The sequence below is a fragment of the Nasonia vitripennis genome, chromosome 4, assembly GCF_009193385.2.
Source record: "Nasonia vitripennis strain AsymCx chromosome 4, Nvit_psr_1.1, whole genome shotgun sequence".
Classification (NCBI taxonomy): domain Eukaryota; kingdom Metazoa; phylum Arthropoda; class Insecta; order Hymenoptera; family Pteromalidae; genus Nasonia; species Nasonia vitripennis.
In genome coordinates, this window is record NC_045760.1 from 19,800,682 (window position 1) to 19,816,907 (window position 16,226).

At 45.6% G+C, this 16,226-nt stretch overlaps 1 protein-coding gene across 3 annotated transcripts; it reads right to left on the reverse strand.

The window, feature by feature from the left end:
• Positions 1–607: 607 nt before the first annotated feature.
• LOC100115928 (neuroendocrine convertase 1) lies at positions 608–8,010 on the reverse strand. 3 transcript variants are annotated; one of them, XM_016989032.3, is made up of 15 exons: positions 7,700–8,010; positions 7,425–7,638; positions 4,548–4,652; positions 4,316–4,483; positions 4,084–4,242; positions 3,954–4,020; positions 3,615–3,883; positions 2,990–3,202; positions 2,540–2,640; positions 2,388–2,453; positions 2,163–2,315; positions 1,763–1,929; positions 1,379–1,512; positions 1,119–1,250; positions 608–942 (listed from the first exon to the last, which is right to left on the reverse strand). In XM_016989032.3, the coding sequence occupies exons 1-15, from the start codon at positions 7,705–7,707 to the stop codon at positions 844–846; spliced, it is 2,055 nt and encodes a 684-aa protein (XP_016844521.1). In that variant the 5' UTR covers positions 7,708–8,010; the 3' UTR covers positions 608–843. The 3 variants fall into 3 exon arrangements, with proteins under 3 accessions (XP_016844521.1, XP_016844520.1, XP_031785643.1); XM_016989031.3 differs by having other exon boundaries at positions 3,615–3,886; positions 7,700–8,009; XM_031929783.1 differs by lacking the exons at positions 7,425–7,638; positions 7,700–8,010 and adding an exon at positions 6,359–6,522 and having other exon boundaries at positions 3,615–3,886.
• Between the last annotated feature and the right edge of the window lie 8,216 nt (positions 8,011–16,226).

The window sequence follows — 16,226 nt, forward strand, 5'->3', positions numbered from 1 at the left end:
TAGACCTCGTTCACGTCGCTTCCGAATCCCAGGAGTTTTTTTATTATAATGGACGCATTAAAATTGTTGTAGTTGAACAACATTGCTATTTTAAAAATTCACGAAACAAAAGTGTTTACCCCAATAAAATAATTGTTAGCATTTTTAGCATATACTTAAACAGCTTTGCCGGTCACATTTTTTCACTTTTATGGATGTTTATAAAAACTTCAACGTTTTTATCAAAAAATAAAGCATGGCACTTAAGTCATTTTGCCTGAAAGCCACAGATAAGCTACATGGTTCTTCTGCGACGCGAGCACAATTTTTTTGTTTTTTTATTTATCAAAAGCGTATGAGCTTCAAAAAATAAAATTATTTTTCAAAATATAAGTAATATTAATCATTATCAAAATGTTATTTAAGATTCATAAGCATCTAATTTTACCAGCATACGATAGGGATTTTTTATTACAAAATTTACCACAGATCGGTGCGACAGGGACTCTACTACAGTTGGTATACGCATTATTACCGACATTTTAAAGTTTCAAAAAATGTATACTTTTTTCAATACAACCTGCTTATACAGTTAAAAAAGAATTGACTTCAGGTACATTAACGATTATTTTACATTCCAAGAGAAAAATATGTTCTCAATAACTTTACTGAATCATGGTAGAATACAATACAATGGATACGTAAGTATATTTTTAGACAGCGATTTCGAATATACCAAGTTTTGACAAGCATTTTACAGTATAGAAATGAAGAGATATTTTTGGAAATAAAGAACCTGCAATCCTATAAGTATATTTTATGGGCTATATTTCTTCACCGACGTAAATTAAGGCATCCAGTAACCTATGATAATAAAAAGCGAACGATTTCGTCGAAGACGCTGTGATTCTTTGGGAACTCTGACTTGTCCAACAAATTACTTTCGTCCTCGATGACATAATTCTGAAACGGTTATTAAAAGTCATGCAAACAGCAAACGCTAGCAAACATCCATTCAATAATAATAATTATTCTTATATTAATGGCGAACATCAAACATTTAGAGAGCACAATTCAGTGCAGACTATTTATCATCAATTTTATGAATTATATATCACTGTTAATGTTGATGTACTTACTAACTTGTCACCTTCGTCAAGCACTTTGTTGCAATCATGAAGAGTTTCAATTAAATAAAAGGGCGGATCTTGCGTGCCATGCAGAATCAATTTTGAATCACGAATAATTCCGGTATTATTCATTGGTCCAGCCTGTAAGATTGAAAATTAAAAATATTAATACTAGCGCGTACAGCGGAGTTGTCAAAGAAGCCGCGAAATGAATTGACAACGACTGACTTGCATGTATTGCTATAGGCATATAGTGCATCATAACGAACCTCGTCCGTGACATCCAAGGACCAAGTCCCCTTTGGATCTTCGCCCCAAGTGGCTACCGACATAAACTTCCATTTAATGAAACCGTCGGTCGAATCGTCTAGTTGTCTCGTACCAAGTAGTTGGACCCTCGTACCTGATGAACAACAAAACGCAAAGAAATCCTTCAATTTCATTCACGCATTCGAAGAATATATAGAAAATAATGCAGCGAGCAGAGATTGCGTATAAACATTTTCAGCGAAGGAAAAATCTGGGTAAAACTGCTGCTTCGCAAAATGCAAAAAAACAGCGTCAGGGTTATAATCCTGGGGAGAAAAGGAAAAACGTGCTTGAACAAGAGAATAGCGTGGAAGGAAGCGCAGCGGAGCGTTGTGACAACGTACCCGAGGGTGCTGTCAAATGCATCTGAAGAGCGCCGCGAAGCGTATATTCGACATTTGTCTCGACTTGTACATGCTCCAGGTAGTGGATTTCGTTGGCTACACCGGCACAGCCGTCCGCCTCAAATTGCACCCTTAGCGGCAGACCGTAACTTACTTCGCGGACGGCCCTGTGAATATTAAACCGGCCACTTCAAACGTCAAAATGTCTACTTGCCAAGCCTCGTTAACTTATTATAAATACACCCTAGCTTGAATTTGATTTATTTATATTATAGCTTGAACGCGAGTCATTCAGATTTCGTAATTTACAAGTTAAAGCAGATTTTCATGTGCCAAGTCTCGAATTAGATTGTTAAACAAAAAAACGTCTCATCAGTGTAGTTGACAACGAAACGCTCACCACACAGCAGCCGGAACTTGGCAAATCAACTTTTCCGACACACTCGTCCAATTGGAGCTCGCCAGTACCAGACTATGTGCATCCATGAGGCCAAAGCCGAATCTTGGATTGAACCAAAGTCCAGCTGCATTTCTGAACCAGCCTGGATTGTTTCTGCGTAATAGAACAATGTACATGAAACAAAAAACCATTTGTCTTTTGGGTTACGTGCCCCGAATTTCTTACTTCAACGGATCATGTTTTGAGGTATATATCACGAGATGCTGCACGTCTCTCCAGGTCAAGTTTTTGCTGAAACGCGAGCACAGCACAGTTAATTGATACTCAGAATGTCGTCATTTTTAGTGATTCGAATAATAATAATTGGCAACATTTACTTGACTTGTAGTGCTAAGGCTAGAATCCCAGCTGCAAGTGGAGCTGAGGCTGATGTTCCAGTGTGGCTGGTTGTGCAGCTATTTTTCAGATCGGTCGTTGCCTAAAAAATTTCAACATATAAACATTGCCTGAATTGCCTAAAACATTGACTAAATATACGACACTCGTATAAGTAAAACGAATAATGTCCACCAAGTTATGATAATAATAAGGCTAATGTTTTTAATGAACTACGAGCTACTAGGAGTGTTCCCATTAAAAAAAAAAAAACGCTTAGAAAGAATATAACGCATTTGAGTTACCACATCAGGCTAGAGAAAGAAGGGTGTACACATCGAGCATCACGAATGAAGAGGCGAGAGCTAGTTACGAGATGCGAAAAGGCGTATGAATGACGATGATCGATGACGATGGGCGATGGGCGATGGTAAACAAGTGACTGGACTGACTATCATCTGGTCTTGGAAGGCGCCGCCGCTGTAGGTGGTGGCCAGGTTGGCCGGGCACATCTCGCCGTACCAGGGAAAGTTACCGGTCTGGCTGGCCGAGCCGATGGCTATGGTGTAGATGCTGCCGACGTAGCCGTCGCAGCCGCAGTCGTCGTTCTTGGAACCGCCGTTGCCCGACGCCCACACGTAGATGCTTCCTCGGCCGTCGCGGCCCTGAAATTCCGCACAGCCAGTTGTACGCATGATTTAGAATTTAGCGCGCGATGTGTCGGCGGTAAAACGGCGAAAAGAGAGCGCATCGTACGTCGTTCATAACTGGGTTACGCTCCTTTGATGTGCCAAGGTAGTATATCGAGTAAAACAAGGAGCACCTTGAGGCATTTTCCGCGAAGAATTATGAGAAAATTAGAGCCTCTAGCTTTTTACGTTCTATAAAACACAAACTTGATGGACGTACATTGTACTCGTAATTTTGCCTGGCCTCGCGGTGTAAAAGGCTATTCTAATTTCGCGCAAACTCCGCAAACTCCAGTCGCCTGCGATGGTTGGAAATTCTTGAACGAATTTAAAGTCGTGTTTGACGAAAGAACGCCATCGCGAAAGTGGAAGCAGTGACGCGTAATACCTCGCGAATGCCTCTCTCGAGGGCCTCGGAAGCGAGTCTACCCGGAGTGTCGAGGCTCTTGCCGTCATCCGGCGGTCCCCAGGAGGCCGTGTAAATGTCGACTAGATCGACCCGGTAGCCCAGCGCCTCGGCCTCGATACGATCGTTGACGATGCCGTCGAGCATTTTGATGCCGCCGATGCTGGCCTCGAACGCCACTCCCACGCCGCACTTCCGATTGTCTGCCTCCATGGCTATTTCGCCGGCGCACCTCGTCCCGTGTCCGTTCGCTTCTTGGAGTCGAACGAACGTTCAGAGGGTTATTATTTTCACGAGCTTCACTCTCATTCGCACACATACCTGGTTCCTCGTATCGCGGCATGGGATCTTCGTCGCGATCGGTCACGTCGTAGCTGATCTCCGGGTCCTGCAGCAGATAAATCGGACTATTGCGTTACAGGCTAAATTGCGATCCGAGAGAGCGACTCACGTAGTTGGCGCGCAGGTCCTCGTGGGTGTACTCGAGTCCGTCGTCCAGGACCGCGATCCTGACGCCCCGGCCGGTCACGCCGAGCTTGTAGACCGGCAGGACGTTCAGGTCTATCGTCCTGGGCTGCGCCGCTTCCGCCTCTGTCTTCCCCTGGTCAAGCTGCGCAGATCGAATTATTCTTCAGAGGCTGGGCTATTTGGAGATGGCTTTTCATTCTCTCACATATCGTTACCAGATACCATTCTTGATCCCAGAGCTCGTCGTTGAAGGCGCGCTGCGATAGCTTTCTTCTGCCGGGCTGCGCGGCCGGAGTGAAGTCTTCGATTGAGAAGGGATCGAGGTCGTCCAGGTAGCCCCGCTTTGTGCGCCTGACGGATCTTTGCTGGTCTGCCCACAGTATCTGTCGGGGAATACAGCGAGTGCAGTATCGTGCTAGAGTAGACAATGAACGCATTCGTCCATACCTTGGCGCGACTCCTCAGGTTGTTCACGGCATAAGGCATGCCCCTCTTTTTATACCGGAAGCCGTCTTTCGCCCGCCACAAGTAGGTATCCTTGAACCCGAGCACCTGTCCGAGAATCAGAGACGCAATGAAAGTATGAATCGTATACAGGAGCGACATATAGCCCCCGGCGTCGCGAGCGTCATTTTTCTCGACGGGCTATAGCGAGGCTTTGATGCATGCCGGCCGAGCCGATAAATGCCGCGAGGAGGAGCTCGCGCAAAGTCGTTTTGGTCGTCGTTGTCCTCGTCTTCGTCAAGGGAAACGAGGATAAATGGCTGCAAAGTCATTACTCGGTGATCAGAGCCGACGATCCATCTTATCGGTATTCAGATTCCGTCTGGCGCGGAATAGAAGACGACGGCGCAACGGGGGCGCGCTGAGAGAGGCACGACAGCATCTTATACAGGCGACGCGTTATAGCTATATACCCAACCGTGCGCGCGCGCGCGCGCGAGAGAGAGAGAGAGAGAGAGAGAGAGAGAGAGAGAGAGAGAGAGAGAGAGAGAGAGAGAGGATCGGGGCTATTTTCGCAGTCCATTTGTTTTGATCGGATTTCCAACTGTCTGCTGTAATCCCTCGAGCTCCGCTAAGCTCAAGCCCTCCGATGAAAAGCCCTAACTACCTGCGCGAGCGATATATATATATATATATATATATATATATATATATCGCTCGCGCCCAGCGACCCTCAATTAACCAAATATCCCGCGCTGCGCTCCCGATTTTCTTATCGGATTGCGATACCGTTCGATCCGGCGATCGCCCTCTGGAAATTCGCTTTTAACGCGCGCACACGTCCAGCGAACCGGCAGCGACGTATAACAGCGGACGGAGATACGGGGAGAGGCGGGGACGCGTCTGACGTCTGTCAAGCCGCGTAACGGCCGGTTCATTATCGCTCGCCCTGCGCGAGCGCCGGGGCTTGTCTCGTCGTTTGTTTCAATTACACACTGCCGAACGCGACGCTGAATCAGCCCCCGCTTGATATCCTTGCAACGGCTGCTCGGAAAATTTTCTGGTTTTCCTCATTGATTGCGAGGCCGTTCGCGTTTAATAGACTCTGCGTGCGCATCAAAGCGATCGGAGCTTGAATCATCGAGTTTAGCGAAATTATTCATCCGCCTCATCATGTTCAAAACACGATTATTATGCGCCATAATAGCGGAATCTAGTTATGCTATAACCATACTCGCGAAAGAGAATCGTCAAGTATTCGCGCGTGCCATATCGGGGGCGATAAATTAGCCGGGCTTGCAGAGTATCAATAAGCTTCGGCTAATTTGTTGCTAAAATGCACCGCGCGGAGAGCCCCTCGTTTTCGAGCGCTCTTTCGAGCCAGCGCGGCTTCTTCCTCCCGCGCGCATTTGTTTTCCATTATACCGCGGCTCTTCAGACAGCGCGCAACTCGAGTCAACCAAGTAGTTATCGCAGCATAATTAGTTTAACTTGCTCGAAACCGCGGTCGGAATTCACAAAGCCGGCGCGATTACGCGTTTACACGCATTAAACATGCGCGCGCGCTTATGACCGCAAAAAGTTTCGCGCAGCTTTCGCCCTCTGCGGTGCGAGAGTCGCGTCGTTTGCAAAAATAACAGAGCGAGGTGGATGATAAGAGTCGTGAACGATCCGGGCTGTAGGATGATATAATTAGTGCTTCTCGGCGAATGAGATGTGGCTACGCAATGCGCGCGAGGATATAGGTACAGCTGCGGCGTGCGAGTGTCTGCAAGTTGTTGTTAGTCCGCCGACACTTGGTCGGAGCCCTTTACCTCAAAGGAGCCGTGCACCGCGCGGCGTATCGGTGAACCTCGTTTCTGCTGGCGCGGAGGATGGAGTTAGTTGTTGATGCGGTAAGGGGAAGAAGTACTTGGCTCTATAACTGAGGGAGACGCTCTCGACGAGTCTTCCCCATTAAGTGGCGGATGAGTAAGACTTTGAGATTCATTCCGAGCTGGTCGATCGCCCTATAGCAACGAATTCAGTGCAGCATACAAGTGTAAGATGAGAATTTTATATCTGGTATACGCCTCGGCACTCTGCTTTGACCAAAATCTCGATTATACTCGCGGCTGTGCGTTGAAACGGGAGCGTAAAAACCGATGAACAGCCTTATGCGAGAATTCTGAATATACAGGAGCGCTCGGGGCAATTTTATTACGAGCTGCTGCGCGTATAAGCACGCTTATGCGATTCGAGTGTACGCATAAGTTTATCCCGCGTACGTGTACAATTTCACCGCCGGTACAGTATAACGCATGTACTTCGTCGACTAACTATTGGTAATGGTGCGTACACGTGTATACTGTTGCTCGGGCCGCGATATTCGGCCAAATTGTCGGGGATGACGTCAAGCGTGAAAAGACCGCGTCGTGCGCGCACGAGGCATATGTCGGGGATGATTTTTTTCGTTTGTTATCCGACGCGTCGATTGACGACACGTTTCGAGCATATGTCGCCGGGCACTCGAATGTTTGAACAAGTCTCGAGGATGAATTGGCTATGTGAATGACCCATCGTTATCAGATCTATAATCCCGCACGCGCGAGCGGAGCACGTGCCCGTTGTATATTGCGTCTCGCCGAGTGTGGGGGAGTGGAAAGAACGGCAGATATGGTTTCGTTTTTAATGCCACAGGTGATTGCGGTGGGACTATGGCTGAACAAGTGGAAAACACGGATTTCGATCAGACATGTTGAACGCGGTCCCCTCAGCACATGCTTGAACACTACACATAACACATGTTGTTCGCGCGCGACGATAATTTCGACTCGATAATACCGAAATGTTTAATGACGCATCGAGCCCTTTCGGTTAAAAAAGTAAATCCAAACTCACGGGGCCGACGTGCGCGTAGCCCGACCTGAGAGCCAGCAGCGAAGCGACCTCGGGCCCGCCTTCCAGCCTCACGACCCATTCGTCTGGTTCGGCGTACCGGCCGTGCTGTCGCTGCTTCTCGCGGTCCTGCTGGTCCACCGTGTTGCACTCCCTGCAGTTCAGGACGATGACGTAGCAGTAGTAGAGCGCCAGCTTCCGGTAGGACTGGGAGAGCCTGTAAACGTAGTACAGGTCGCGTGAGTCTTTTCGAAAGCACAACTCGGGGAATGCCGTACTTGTTCATCGATGATGAAGTCCGAGAAGTCCTGAGCGGCGAGAGCGAGTGAGAGCTCGGAGAGACGGGGCGGCTCGCGAGCTCGAAGCGAGACTGACAGGAGAAACACACTAGTGACCGGGTCGGGCTGGCTCGCGACAATTAGCCTTTTTCCTCTCCATCGGCTTTTTTGTCAAGCGCGCGCGGCGAAGAAAGTCGGCGATCCCCCACCCGCTCCCCGCCGCTGCGATTGGTCGTTCCCACAACAACACTCAACACATCTTTCGATCCTCGCACCTCCGCTGCTGCTACTCTTACTGCAGGCTGCGGCGCGAGAGGTGGGGATCGACCTCGAATCCTCAAAAACCGAGCCGCCCCTACTCGCGACCCCCGCGGCCCGCGCGCGCCTTTATCTCCAGAGCTGCAAAGCTCTGCAGGTGCGCTGCGTACGCGCCCACGCTCCGCGATAGAGCGCGACCTATTAAATGATTAATCACCGGTTTAGGCCTTAATTCGCGAGGGAAAATCGATCGAGCTCCACGGGAAAGAAGGAGAGGCCAAGCTGCCTTTGCGGCGGAAAGTGTGCCGAACGAACGCGCGACGGCGCAGCCAACGCGGTTTAATAATCTCTGCGCGCGAGGATCGTCCGGCACCGGTCGAGTCCTCAGCGCGCCGCAAGCTCTCCGCGGCCATAGGAGAGGCCACACGAGATTTTCTCAAGGGCGTGCGGAGCGACATATGCGCAGAATGGCCGGGCTATTTAGCGCATCTGATGCAGCAGCCTCGGACTTGAGGGAGCGCACGCGGCCGCAGAGAGCGAGAGCAAAATCGGAGATTTGCCATTCTCCCGGCGAGCTTGACGGATAAGGGCAGCCGCGCACATTCCCTCGCCATGTACGTATGTGTGCAAATCCAGAAAAAACCGGACACTTTTGGGGGTCTGAGTGAACGAAATTGAAATTTAAGGGCACACCTCCCAGACCAACTTTTTTGGGTTCCTTAGGCCACCCAGAATCCGAAAAACCTTGAGTTCCCGCGATTACGAAATACTTATTTTTTTTGCCGGGCGCTTTAAATTCTCTTATGGGAATTTAACATGGGAAAAATAAACGAAAATTAGCCATGGTTCAACTTTACCCACTCAGTACTGTCTGAAGGGGCAATCCAAAAATATGTATTACTAGGATCGAAGTATTAGAAGAGAGCTTCAATTTGAGGGCTGGTGAGTTAAAATTCATTGCCTAGGGAAACAGTTGTCTATAGGCTTGAAAATAGCGAAAAATCATGAAATTTGGGTTTTATACGTAAATCAGCGATTTTTCTTATTTTTGAAATCCTTAAAACTTTTGATATCAGCAATCAATTTTAACCATCCGGGGCTCAAATTAAAGCTCTTTTCTTCTAATTTCGCTTTCAAAAATCAGATTAAACACTTTACCGGTTTCATCGGCTATATATATGATAACGAAAAAGATGAAAAAATAGCTATATTGATGGGCATATATATATATATATACCTGATCAAACAACTAAAAGATTGATCTAAATTTTTTAAACAAAAGCAGAAGTAATAAGCTTTAATTTGAGCCCCAGATGGTTGAAATTGACGGCTGGGATCAAAAGTTATAAGGATTTTAAAAATGGGAAAAAATACTGATTTTCATAAAATCCAAGTTTTCATGATTTTTCACTATTTTTAAGCCTAGACAAGTTTTTCCCTAGGCTATTATTTTTAACTTACCAGCCCTCGTAATGAAGCTCTTTTTCAATACTTCGATCCTAGTAATACACATTTTTGGATTGCGCCTTCATACACTAAGTGGGTAAAGTTGAATCGTGGCTTGTTTTCGATAATTTTCCCCATGTTAAATTCCCATAAGAGAATTTAAAGTGCCTGGCAAAAAAATAAGTATTTCGGATTCTGGGTGGCCTAAGCAACCCAAAAAAGTTGGTCTGGGAGGTGTGCCCTTAAATTTCAATTTCGTTCACTCAGACCCCCAAAAGTGTCCGGTTTTTTTCTGGATTTGCACATGTGTGCGGCGCGCGCGAGTCCGCGGTGCCGAGCGGTATATTCGTTTGCGCGATTTTCCACAGCGCTGCAGGGCGCTTTTTCACGTTGATTATCGAGATGCTTGAGTGAGCCGCGTATTATCCAGCGAAACGAACAATCGGCCTCTAAGAACAAAGGCGTACATTGTGCGCATATTGAGCTGTTTGCTGTGTAGCTGTTACTCGCGGTTTCGTGGAAATATGCCAATCAAATCAACGTTCCACCAGCTCATTCCGTATCACGCGTCTGAGCAGGTATTTGCTTCATTAACGATTCGATATTATCCAGACATTGATACATGTACATGCCGCTGAAAAATGCAAGAAGAATGGCCACTGTTCGGTCACCAAGCACAACAAGCTATGTCTATCAGTGTCAAGTCGATTTTTCGAACCTGTATATAACTGTAGTTAGGTCTGCTGCTCGCAGCAGCTCTTCGCGTGTATGACCTGATTTCGCAGTTCGACGAAGTGAGAAGCAATATATAGCCGTAATGAGACGGCGTGAAATATCGTCAGCATAAACGCGCGGTCAACGTAAAATTTGCTGGAAACCGTATCGCCGAGTACACAGTTGAATCGACTGCCTCTCGCTAATGAACGACGAGTATTTCAGTTAATTACAAAGTTTTTCCATATCGGCCTTATTTGCACGCTTGTTTATTATTACGCAACTATATACACTGTGCGTATACATCGGGAGATCTCGTCCGGAATATCATGCTGAAATACGAATGAAAAGGGGACGCGCGCAAAGTTCAGAGACAACTATATACGTATATGTACTGCGTGAAACACGATTACCACCCGAAAGCCTGCGCCGTTGTTGCCTCTCGCGCTTTTAGACAAACGCTCGTTTTGCTAATGCAAATTTAGTGCATTCAATATGCCTCCGATGCCGCGTATCGCCGGTTTCATATCTTTTAAATCAATTGCCGCGGAGCGCCGGATAAATTACCATTAGTCGCGCCCGCGCTTATTCGTTACCGTATACCTATACGTACACATTAGAGGCACTCACTCGTATGCATACGCGCGCGCACTACTTCGTCGTTACGTTACGAGCTATATAACGATTGCGTCTATCGTAACGTTACGCTCGCGATTATTCCGGGACGATTACTAGGTTCGATCGCAAATGCTGGCGACACGAGGCGGGAGAGGGCGTAGTCGAGATGAATCTCGACTATTTTTGGCGAGAGGAAGCGGGATCCCGTCAAGGAATTTCAAATAATCGAAAAAGTTCGTCGGTATATCTTAAAAGATAAAGTTAAAAAATATAATTTTAAAATATCAAAGCGTAGGGGGAGATGTGCCCAGTGTGAATAATTCCATGTATCCAGCTCCCAATAACAGATCGAGCTACAGTAGCAGCTTTATCCTACATTTTTGTGGTCTAATGAACATACTTCGGTACCGTTATTTTAAATTAATTACAGCAAAAGTTATAAGGTAAGTAAAACATTGTGAATTTCAAAAGTGTGAAAAGTTATTTTACGAGGATTGAAAATTGCACTTTTATATTGATGTCGACGCGAATTAACTTTTGCACGGAACATTGAATCGGGACCATTCCTAATCATAGAGGGCTGTTTTAGGAACAAATTGACTCAACATTTTTTTTTTAAGGGTAAGTAAATAGTTCAAATAATCCATACTGGGCGCATGTTTTCGAGATCTCGTAAATTGCACTTTTTATGTTAAGGGGATGTCGTCCCAAAAAACACTGTTTTTCTACTACATAAAACTTTTTGAATAAAGGTTGCAAATGAAAAACCGCGTCTGTAGCGCCGTAGTGTTAAGTTTAATGAATAGTTCTACCGAAAGAAAAGTTCGATCGGACTTTCTGTTTTTCTAGAAGTTTGGAAATACAAAATACCCCGTGGCGGATTTGCGAAGCTTTTGGGACGACTCCCCCTTAACGCACGGATAACTGTTTTTAGTGGTGACTGACTGAAATTTCGAATTCCAATACGTTTTGGCCTAGACGGAAAATTGTTAGTCTTACGTAGTGGTTTTGCCACGGGTTTTACTCGAAAAACCTTAAAATTTTATAGTCAAGAGAAACATAATCAATAGAAAAATAATACATTCAGCAGAAAAACCAATTTTTATCCAGGTATTTATATTTGGAAATAGTAAATTACATTTCTTTGAATTCTTCGACAACGCATCAATAATAAGTAGCCGTGTTTATTTAGGCTTGAACTACGCGTGCCAGGGACTGTCGAGTAGCCTGCCTTCTAAATCTGTTTTACTGAAAATCGTCAATAAATCGGATGCAGTAGAGATTCGCGTTTGATAATTGGCTGTTGTAATTGTTAATATTTTTCTCGGGACGAGACGGGTTCTCGAAGTCGAGACGGGACGAGAAATCTCGGGGCTTCTTCGGCTAAATCAAGTTTTGCACGCGTCATGTCAAAACACTATATTCCGATACAAGTGCGCAAAAGTTGATGTAAAAGTGCATTTTACGTATACGGTATTGAAAAATACAGTTCGATACATAAGCAAAAATTTGATCTCAGCCTTGGGTGGCCTTGGGCGAACAGTCACACAAGGCTAAATTCATATTCTCTCACTAGTATCGAAATGTACTAATTCCTAGTTTAGTGCGCAAAATGTAATTTTGCACACGCGTTTGAGTGCGCTAAATTATCCATTCCTGCACTAGTGCGAGAATATAATTATTTTGATTAATAAGAGCCCAAACATTAGTATATTATACGCAACACGTGCGCATATAAGACGTCTCCGGCCTTTTTCCGAATGCGGGAATCACCTACTTGGCGCACAAGTTCCGTAATCTACTAATTCAATTACACTTATTATTTTACTTATTTCCTTAGCTGTACCGAAGTTTTTTCGAAAATCCCAGGAAATGTTGAGGTTCTAGAAATGTTTCGGGAAGTCTATAGACGGGATTTTTTATTCTCAAGTAGACGGGGCGAGAAATCTCGAGGCTTTTACGGTCTAGAACAACCTTGATTTATAGTATATACTAGCTAAATCCATTGCGCGCTTCCCGCGCTTAATTTTTCTGAGGTTAGAATTAGTTCAAAATCGCAACTACATTCAGACCGGATATTCGTTTTTCAGTCAATCGAATCGGTATATTAACGGCTTTACAACATCCGGTTATCTCTTTTTCAAAAGAGGAATGCGGAGAGCGTCGCGATCGATAAATCCTTTGGACTCGGACATACATGAAGTGAAGTGTATGTGTAGGAGTGCGCAGCATAATGCATATATCGCGGGGAAATAGTATCGTCCAGCATGAAATTTTTGCATATCAAGTATACGAGGGCGTGCTCAATTAAGATCGCGAATTATTGCCAGCCGTGATTAATGACGCTGAAAATTCAAGCTATCCGCGGTGGATATTTGCATGGAGTATCGATGAATCAGTGTCGAGATGAGTTAGCTGCTTGGCGAGAGTCAGTGCCGCGCCGGTGGTTAATCAAAGCACAATCAGCGCGCGATATCTATAATTACGAATTCCAAAAACGTCGCGTCTCCGTGAACAGACGGTCTCGATGTACACAGGCGAAAGAGAAGAGAAGGAGCAGCGGAGTGTTCATCTGAAAATCGCGTGGTGCAGACTGAACGCGAGGCTGAGATGACGGAGAAGGTGAAAAAGTGGAGAGAAGAGTCTCATTAGCGCGCCGTGCGGGGGCGATCAGAAACCAGAGAGCCGGAGCTCGTCGCTGCCGCGGATACAAGCTATAGCGACCAAGCAAGCGGATATCGGGTATCTTGTTATCTCAGGGCGCCGCGATGCGATGCATCTCCCTCTCGCCGCGCGCGAGATTTATACGCGATCGGACAGATTTTTCTCAGAGCTGATACTATAGGTATATCCACACCCGCACTCGACTGCAGACACTGCCGCCTGAACTTGGCACGGTAAAGTCCGCAGTATTGTCGGGGTAATCTGAGCGAAAAAATTAAGAAGGCTTCGCTTGTCGGAAATTCGAGAAATGCAAGAAGCTAACTCAGCGTAATATAAGTGCAGAATAAAGAGCCGGATTCGTGTCAGGTCTTTAGCAAGCTGACAGCATCGCTCAAGTGTCTCTATTCGGAGTAAAGTAACCTCGCGCCCAAATATTGAACTTTACTTCTGAGTTATGCACGGTGTAAAGGAAGACTCAAGTCGAATATTTTTAGTGAACTTTATTTTTGGGTTGTAATGGTTTGCTCAGTCTGTTACAATGCCGCTACCCTAAGCGGGTCTTGGGCGTTGTCGTCCATATCGGACGGATGGGTGCATATCACCACTACACAGCGCGTCCTCAGGTTGCGGATAGAGGAACAGTCCCTGAGAAAGAGGTTAGCTGCGAATAAATTGAATAAGCAGTCGCGGACAGCCGATAGGAACAGGCGTGGGTGTGATGAGCCCACACTGTCGAACGCATTCATCTAGAAACACTACGCAAGCACCACAACCAAAAACACTTTACTTATCTGTTATCTCTTAATCTATCTCTTTCATCACACATTACAAAAATGGGCAAAAATCCTGCCGCCGAGGAGGATGCGGAAGCGATGACAACTGCTCCGAAAGGGGATGTGTAGAATGATTCGTCACCTGGTTTACGCGATAACGATGCCAGCGAAGGCGCGCTGCCTTGCAAGGGGGGCGTTAGGATGCGAGAATGAAACCGTAATGTATCTGACGACGAGTTGACATTGTCCTCATCAAAGTCGGAAAGCTCTCATACTTAGTTCTAGAGAGGTATGGGGGTTATCACCTCTAGAACGGTGGACTGCGATCAGAACAGGATCCAAAGCGCGCGGGTTTAACATACTATCATGGCTCAAAATTCAAAACCAAACCAAAAGGGACTTAAGGGTCGGAACCTGGAATGTTCGCAGTCTATACAGAGCAGGCGCGTTTAAAGAACTCATAAAGGAAGCTGATAGGTACAATCTAGATTTGGTGGCAATACAGGAATCGCGGTAGCCAGATGGCGGAGTACTGGCATCGGGTAACTTCACGTACCTGTATGGGACCAGGTGCGGGGATCCCTAGGCACCGGATTTCTCGTAAGCAAAAGCATCATACATTCGGTTAAAAGTTTCAAATCCGTCAATGATAGGCTCCGTCAATGGTATAGATATGTATTTATTAATGTACACTGTCCTACGGAGGACAAAGAAGAAGAAGCTAAGGATATCTATTACGCAACTTTAGAGCAGGTAATAGATCAGTTCGCGTGTTACGACACAAGAATATTATTAGGCGATTTCAATGCTAAAATAGGTAGGGAGGAAATGTTTAGGCCTACTATAGGGAAGGAAAGCCTGCGCGAAGCCAGCAATGATAACGGTATTAGGGTCAAAAGATCTTATAATCAAAACTACGTGTTTTAAGCACAAGGACATACAAAAAGCAACGTGGACATCGCCGAACGGAGCCACACTTATACAAATTGATCATTTTCTCATTGAAAAAAGACGTCATACTAACGTTCTCGACGTAAGGGCTTATAGAGGGGCAGATAACGACTCGGACCACTTCCTAGTAGTAGCCGAATTAAGAGTTAAATTAGTAGCGAATCAAAATAGTAAGCGAACAAAAAAGGTAGAAAGCTTCGATATTGAAAAGCTACGAGATAGAACAGAGCGAATTAGGTACCAGATATAAATTAATAACAGGTTTCAGGCACTTGAAGAAGCAAACACATCGCCGGAGGGGAATGACGAATCGAATAGCTTATGGGGGAACATCGAAAAAACGGTAAAAGAGGCCGCGAACAAAGTACTAGGTAAAAAGAAAAAGCCAAAGAGCAAACCATGGTTTGACGAAGAGTGCGAACTCTGGTTTGGAAGGCGCAAAAAGGCTAAATTAGATAGCTTACACAATAGAAGCGATAGGACCGTAGAAGAGTATTCTAACGTAAGGAAACAGGCGGGCGCGATCTACGGAAATAAGAAGCGGGAGTATCAAAAGAATCTTATAAGGAGAATAGAAACTAACAGTAAGGAAAATAACCCCCGCGAAATGTACAGAGGGATTAACGCCATCAGAAAGGGTTTTAGGAGTAGAGCGCAATTGATGAAGGACAAAAACGGGGACCTCGTAACAAATGACAAAGAATTACTGTCGCTGTGGAAAAACTATTTCGATAAATTATTAACCGTGCACGAAAATGGCGAAGAATTAGGGGACGAAATTCACACTGCTGAACCCCACGTGGAGGAACCGAGCTACCAAGAAATAGAGGCCGCGATTAAAAAACTAAAAAACAACAAAGCAGCGGGAAATGACTATACCAGCTGAGTTACTCAAGTATGGAGGCGTCGAGCTTACTTTTAAAATCTATAAACTAGTATGTGCCATCTGAAAAATGAAACAATACCCGAAAATTGGAAGGAATCCATCATTATACCGATTTTTAAAAAGGGGGATAAGACAGGCTGCAACAACTATAGGGGTATCTCACTTTTAGCAACGTGCTACAAAGTTCTGTCAAACGTAATACAAGCTAGACTCACTC

Bases quoted from the DNA above. Each gene is read 5' to 3' on its own strand.
- LOC100115928 (XM_016989031.3), bottom strand. The intron at 2,316-2,387 runs GTAAGAAATTCG...TCTATTACGCAG, and splicing joins TCAAAACATGATCCGTTGAA to AAACAATCCAGGCTGGTTCA. The intron at 1,513-1,762 runs GTACGTTGTCAC...GTTGTTCATCAG, and splicing joins GCATTTGACAGCACCCTCGG to GTACGAGGGTCCAACTACTT.